Source organism: Mesitornis unicolor, unplaced genomic scaffold (assembly GCF_000695765.1).
Source record: "Mesitornis unicolor isolate BGI_N332 unplaced genomic scaffold, ASM69576v1 scaffold23457, whole genome shotgun sequence".
In the NCBI taxonomy this organism is placed as follows: Eukaryota; Metazoa; Chordata; class Aves; order Mesitornithiformes; family Mesitornithidae; genus Mesitornis; species Mesitornis unicolor.
In genome coordinates, this window is record NW_010196134.1 from 60,217 (window position 1) to 67,565 (window position 7,349).

Here is a 7,349-nt window from a genome sequence, read left to right on the forward strand (position 1 = left end):
GCGGGGCTGGGAACAGCCCAGCCATGAGGCCTCAGAGTGGGGAGGAGGCTGATACGGGATCGGGAGGGTGGAAGCATCGGTGGTGTCTGGGCACGGAGGTGCCGTCCTCGCGTCCGGCGGTGGACGCTTAAGGGGCTCCACAGGTCCCGCAGCGGCCGCTGCTTCTCACCGGTCCCGGAGAGGGAGCCCGGTGCTGTCGCCTCCAAGCTTGCCCTCGGTACCTCCCTACCGTGTACTCGGGGAGGAGGCTGATACGGGATCGGGAGGGTGGAAGCATCGGTGGTGTCTGGGCACGGAGGTGCCGTCCTCGCGTCCGGCGGTGGACGCTTAAGGGGCTCCACAGGTCCCGCAGCGGCCGCTGCTTCTCACCGGTCCCGGAGAGGGAGCCCGGTGCTGTCGCCTCCAAGCTTGCCCTCGGTACCTCCCTACCGTGTACTCGGGGAGAACAGGGCGTTTATGGAGGGTTTGTCCTCCACAGAGAGCCAGCGCCCCCGCAGCCGCCCGCTTTTGAAGACCTGTTCAACAGTTTAACCCCATACCCCAAGGGGCCTCGATGAGCAAAACTCAAACCCCTTGGCCTTGTTTGCACCCCGGAACACCTGAACAGGGGAAAGGGTTCACCTTCATAAGACAAGTGGTGTAAGACAACTTCAGCTATCGATACGGTGCATGCAAAAATAGCAGCTTTTCTTTTTCCTACTTGATGGAAATGAGCACAAAATGTTTGTAAGCCTTAAAAGTTGTTTCACAATGTGTTAGCTCTAAAGCCGATACATCAAGTATAGATGTACAGTTCCCAGCGTGTGACTGAAGTTAAATACTTTCACGCTCATGTGTGAAATGCAGCTTACGTTCCCTAGGTCCTGGGATGGATTAGCTGGGAGAGTTTGGGTATTTTGTACTAACCCCCTGTATTTGGACAGAGTGAGCAGTCTCTGGGCACAGGTGTGCAGTGTGGCACCGTATCACAAACCTGAGGTATCCTGGGCTTTTTCTGAGGGGCCAGAACTACCAAAAGTCCTCCAAGCCAAGAAGTTTGAAGCAAGCCTTGCTAGGATTAGCACAGCAAATGTCTTGGTGCCCATGGGAATTGGTGTAACACTGCCCTTTAGTGAAAGCAGTACTGGGAAGAAGCACAGTATAGGCACCCACTGGAGGAATCAAAACCTGCACTGCTACAGAGAAAAGCACTACTAAAATGGTTATGTATTTGCAGATTCATCAAAACAGAGTCCCTTGTTTCCACAAGGAAGAGAAATACTTCCACACAGAGATGTGCTTGATTGTAGGGGAAAAGATATGGCATAGAAGCAAGACAGTGCACATTTTATTGCAGACAGGTCACATTTTCATCAGATAAATAAGGTAAAATGAGTAACTTCAGCCAGACAAATCCACTTATTCATAAAAGTAGTCTTATTTGAGGTGTAACAAGTTTCCTGATAAGGTGGTCGGTCTGACTAAAGCATATCCAGCTAATAAGTTTTATTTTTTTTAAACTGCACCAATAATCAGATTTTTTTAAAAATGAAAACCTTTGGTAAAGTACACACACAGTTTTAAGACGAACAGGATCAATGTTCTATTCTTACTGTGCTGGGAAAAATAAGTACAGCTCTATAACTGCTGTGATACCTGGAAGAGGTTTAATTAGAATAAGTGAAAGAATTTTAAAATAAACTTTTAAAGAAAACTAAAAGAAATAAACTAAGTTCAATGTCCCAAACATATTTAACAATGAGCAGAAGACTGGTTGTTCCACAGGTATTTTACATTAGCGACAAGGAATTAGTCTGCGCATCCTTAGTCCAACCATTACAGATTCCAAAATGGAATGTAATTTTTTTTTCAAACCAAGACTTCTGAATTTTCATGTCCATACAATATTTAAGAAATGTCTACTCCACCATATAAAAAAGCTTTAATGTACTACAAAGTTAAAAACAAAAAGAAAATGACACAAGCTAAAAGTAGAAAAATACATTGTAAAACATTTGTATTTTGTTCCTTACACTGATCAAGATATAACAAAATACTTTAGATTAGACCACTTTCATAAATTCATGGCATTTTCAGAAGCAGTTATCAACTCAACAGTCACTGGTGACCCGCTAGCCAGCATCCAGTAAAGGTGTCTGACCATGGCAAACATCCAGTATATTTTAAGTTGCGAGAACTCCTGTGTAGACATTAAGCTTTATGATTACTAGAAGAGACCAAAAATAACTGAACTGTTCTAAGTTAGGTTTGACAGTGGGTCAGCATCTCTCCTCTGAATAGCAATCAGCCAATCTTTAGTAAGGAAAGGCCTTGTGGACTTAGGTCACCCCAAATGTACAGCAAGGACCTGTGTCAGCTCTGAGGTGAAGGGGACAGTCCTACCACGCTCTCCCACTGTTGTTGCCTTCTTGCTTGCATCCCTAAAATTCACATGAACCATGATTCTGAAAAAACAGAGATGATGGGGAAAAAAAACAGAATTTGAAAAAGAGGTATTATCTAATAAATATCGAAAAAGCATACATTTACACATAATGGTGCTGACCCCAGTTTTAAGCCCTTATTGTCACGTTTTTCTTCCCCTGCGCAGCACAGGTCTGTGCCACAGGCAGGCCTGCCTCTGACCAGCGGGTGGTGCTCATCTCACAGCAGTAACACTAACATCGCCGCCTCAGGCTTTCAAAATACATATATATAGTTTCATTGTAAAAATATATTTGCAGCATCTTGCTAACGTTGTTACCACCAGAGTAGGAAACCGCTACTTTTACAGAGCGTGTCTGGATGAGACATAAGGTTGCAAATATGGTGTAAACAAGTTAGTGGAAGGTCTGTATGTAATGGTAGAAGATGGGATGGCTATTAAGAAGCACTCTCTTTAAAGTGGCATTAGAAGAAAACCAGAATCCACTTCAAATAGACATGTCTGTTATTATTAAAATCTAATTCATATACATGCATGTATAAATACATCCACCCATGCATTCAAAGCCCAGTATGTAGCACTGCCATTGGCAGCCCATGAGACTGCTTAGATTTATACCAACTACAACAGATTTGTGTTCTCACTTTAGGGTGGAGACATAAACCAGGTTTCACACTCTGGCTTTCTCCTGACATTTTGCAGTGTGTGTCAGTTTTATGTCTGACTCCAGATGCCACATTTCCTAGAAAGCAACAAATTTCTGCACCCGTGAGGTCTATGAGAATATCAGCTCTCTGTTTTGTGCATAACATGTTGCAAGGTCAATTGTCCCAATTGGCACTTAAAACTGAAAGGAGAGTTGTGGGAATGGCTACTAAAGTGTAATGACTGTTCCATCCTCCTCGATACCTCCTCTGGGGATAACCAGGCTGTGTCGGGGATCAGTTTTTAAGGAGCTGAGTAATTTGTGGATGTTGCCGTTGCTTTCTCGGCCAGAGTTGTTGTTGAGCACCAGGTCCCTTTGAAGTCTGTGGCTGAGGCTGCTGCCATTGATTCGAGAGAGGCTACTAGAAGTCAGGCTGTGCAGTTTAGGAATGTGCTGTGGCTCCAGACCGCCCTCGATGACAATGTCAGCCTCTTCGTCACTCTCCATTTCGTCAGGGTGGAAGTTCTGCAGCACGTGGGATGTAGGCAAGCTGTGGTGACTGGCAGTGCTGTCTGTAGACTGCCCAGAGCTACCAGACATCCTGCTGCTTCGAATAATATTGTTCCTCTGGTTTGCTGGCTTGACCGTGATAATAAGATTATGGCTGTTGGCAATCATCATGTCTGTGACTTGGTCAAGGGTTTTTCCTGCTACTTCAATGCCATTGACTTCCAGGACTTCATCATTCACAGCCAGCAAGCCTGTGCTCTCCGCTAAGCCCCCAGGAACCATACGAGAGATGAAGATGCCGGGTACTTTTTCTAGTCCATGAGGAGTAACCCTTACGCTGGTGCCGTCGCGAATGTAAAATCCCAAGGGTTTCTCACACCCATGTCGATACAGCCTTACCCTCCTGTGTGTTTCGGGAAGGATGTCCACGTCGATTATGGAAGACACTGGTCTAAAATCGTGAGGCATGCTAATGTTAATGTGAGGACGCCGGCGGAGGTTGTCATTGCGGAGCGTCACCAAGGCCTTCTTCTTCCTTGATAGTGTGTTGGTCCCAAAATTACTGTAGTCCACTTCATCTGAAAGAGAAACAGGATCAATGCATCAATCAATCAGAGAATAATTCAATCTACAGGGCATTTTCCTCTTAAGTCTGGTTCAGTGAAGCCACACTCCTAAGAATATGGGAAAAATCAAATGAATTCTTCCACTTACTCTAACTGTTGTTTCATTTTATGTCCATCAGCAAACCATTCAGAATAAATGAGTTTTTTTCAATGACTACCCATATTTCTTCTGTGTTTTGAGGGAAAAAGACTTCTGATTCTCAACTCCTGTTGTCAACTGTGCAGAATGCAATTACTTGCAGCTGCAGGCCTGATACACCATCTTAGATGTGAGACCGTGTTTTCAGAGTTCGATTGTAATTTTACACACACATCTCAAGTGGGCAAGGAGTGTATGCACATTCCTAAACCTAAAAGGCGAATTGGGGGAGTATTCTAATATCCAGTACACAGCCTTAACTGACAGCAGACCTCAGGTACAAATATGAAAGCAGGGGGTGGGAGAGTAGTTGGACATGTGTTCCTAGCCTAGCCTTTTTTAGTAAGGAATTTATGTTAATATGGATCTCTCGGTACAGCACTTTTCTCTTTGGAATATTTGACTTCATTTCAACTGAATTTGACAGCAATAAAAAGTGCTAAAAGTGCCAAGTACCAAAGGAGTTCTGTGTAAGCAAGTGGCCCGGTAGAAAGAGATGCAGGGAGAAAGGAACTGCTCTGCTGCCCAGTCCATACACTAAGGATCACAGAGCAGACACGGACTGACACACGCATTGCTCCTGCCCTTGGGAGGAAAGCAGCCTTCCTAGGGTCTACAGTTTAAGGAATTGTTTAGATATTTCACTTTCCTGCAGCTCTATCTCAAGGGCATGTGCAAAGTGATCAACTTTAAATCAGTCAAATAAGATGACAAATTATTCAATATAAGAAGCTCATGTTCTGCTTTGCATTAAAAAAAAATACTTAGTCATGAAGTTGTTAATGTATAAAAAGCATCACCACATTTCACATTAAAAATACCGTGCATATTTCAAACATGAAGCATGCACTAGCTAGACAATTATTTCACTTGGAGTTTACATGTGCTAGGACTTCTCAGATAAACTAACAGACTTCCAGTTTATTCTACTGTTGAAGATGAGCAGTGAAATTCAATTACAGAACTGCCACAAAGGAAATTTTCTCACTGACATATTAACCCTGCTTATTAATGTTTGAGAAAGTAAGACAATACCTCTACCTGATAAAAGTTGGAAAAAGAATTAATAAAACTAAGTTATAATTACATTTATTTCTTGCAAAATCTCATTTTCCAGTCAGCCTTCAAGGCATATTATTGGCAGACTTGAACTAAGTGATACTAAGTTACACAACTCAAAAAAGACTAAAACAGGGCTAAGCAGCAACCTGATCTAACTGAGCCTGCTTGGAGCAGGGTGTTGGATTAGCTGGCTTCCAGAGGTCCCTTCCAGCCAAAATGATTCTGCGATCATACACAGTCCTTTGGGATACCTTCTCAAGTCCACCTGGTGAGCAGAGTCAGTGCAGTGTCTACTGTTCTGAATGTACAAGCCACCTGTAGCAGCCAAAGTCAGGTGTTATTCCTTTTCTTTCATGAACAGGATCACCATCACCTGCGCTTACCTAGCCTTTAAGTTTGGATGGATGATTTTGAAGTTTGGCAACAAATACATTTTCCTTGTAAAGTACTGGTCCACAAGAGATGCCTTTCATCACCATAGTCTCAAACACTGCACCCTACTCACTCTCACAATTTAATAATAAACTTCTATGTTATTATCACTGATAAACTTGTGTGACAGTGCTATGAAAAAAAATTTGCAGATTCAGATTTAGAATTGGTATCATTTCTCACTTGAAAGATAGAGCACTGCAGAGTAGTAGCACTAAACCTTAAAGTCTGAGACTACCTTTACCCCAAAATTTCAGTTTCAGATGGCAATTAAAATTAAATGTGGGTATATGTGTTTAAGACTGTCTTTCAGTACTGGCAAACCAAACTCAAAACAAAAGCTGCATCCCTTTAAGACTCAGAAAATTAGATTGCAGAGTGCAGTTTATTGCACTGCGGGTACAATGAAATGCATGCCCTAGTTATCCATCTATTTCTTGAAAGCACTCAGGTAACTCTTCTCTCCCTCTCTCTGTGTTAGAACTTTAATACTGAACAACTTCAAGGCAGACCTGCAAAAGCTCTACCAAATAATTCACCTGGGAAGATTTCTTGACAATACTTTTCTTCCCCTTAAATTAACAACCACCCAGTGAGTTAATCCTCACAACATGCAAGTTTGGGATGATCAAGCAGTAATGTCACAGGTGAGCAAGAGAAGAGGGATGGTCCTCCTGGCACACATGGGTAGATCACTTCTGATGCAGCTTCCTTTGGCTGAGCCACCACCAGGGCAATGGCACAAAAGAGTGGTTGCTTTGTGCCTGTGATCTCATCACCTGCGGTCGGTCCACTAATCTGTCTCCCCAGATGATTGCCAGCATTCCTAACCTCTGAAAAGCTTCAAAACAGCCACCTTCAAAGACAACAAAAAGCCCAGCTTACCCCAAAAATGCTCTCTTTTTCCTCCAAACATGTACGAGACAGAGGCAGGGATTACATTACAAGTTATACAGCCTACTTTCAGTGTTGGACCATTCACCATTTTTGGATTTAGTATTTCAGGGCTGGAGCAGGTTAAATGTGGAAGTCCATATCCTGGCGATGACTGGATTTTTTTTGTTTTTAAAACAGTGTCAGGCATTCATTTTTGCTCACTTCCAGTTCCAGTTACATTTGCTCAGGACTTCACCTTAAAATAAAAAAATAAAAAAAAACCCAAACCCCAGAACAAAACAGCCATCCCCACTTGCTATTCAGAGCCACTACTCTTGCTGCAGGAATAAAGCAAAGTATCTGAACTGAAGTTTAACTGAAGTACTGTACTGATGTTTTTCCTTTCTCACAAGGGAACTGGGAGAAATCAGCCAACATTGATCCCTTTTATCACCTATGGGGTGGTCAAACAGCGCTGTACTCCCCATTTCCAGTGATGTACTGTTCAGGAGACACATGTCAGACTGAAATGAAAACTGTATCACTGCATAATTTACAGTGACACACTTCTAATGAGGGTCAGCAACTTCTTGTTAGGTTTTGAGTTTCTTCACCATATAAGATTGCAGGCAG

At 42.9% G+C, this 7,349-nt stretch overlaps 2 protein-coding genes across 2 annotated transcripts in view; both read right to left on the bottom strand.

Annotated features, from left to right (window-relative positions):
* Positions 1 to 1,085, bottom strand: part of LOC104543706 (biogenesis of lysosome-related organelles complex 1 subunit 4-like) — a 7,169-nt gene extending 6,084 nt beyond the window's left edge. Inside the window, exons 1-2 of the mRNA XM_010188374.1 lie at positions 974 to 1,085; positions 230 to 435 (exon numbers count right to left, since the gene is read on the bottom strand). Of these exons, the coding sequence (XP_010186676.1) occupies positions 230 to 435; positions 974 to 1,085 (318 nt within the window). The remainder of the gene's footprint in view (positions 1 to 229; positions 436 to 973) is intronic.
* A 2,214-nt stretch (positions 1,086 to 3,299) lies between these two features.
* PARD6G (par-6 family cell polarity regulator gamma) overlaps positions 3,300 to 7,349 on the bottom strand; it is a gene marked incomplete at its 5' end in the record, with an annotated part of 50,455 nt that continues 46,405 nt past the window's right edge. Inside the window, one exon of the mRNA XM_010188375.1 lies at positions 3,300 to 4,159. Within this exon, the coding sequence (XP_010186677.1) occupies positions 3,300 to 4,159 (860 nt within the window). The remainder of the gene's footprint in view (positions 4,160 to 7,349) is intronic.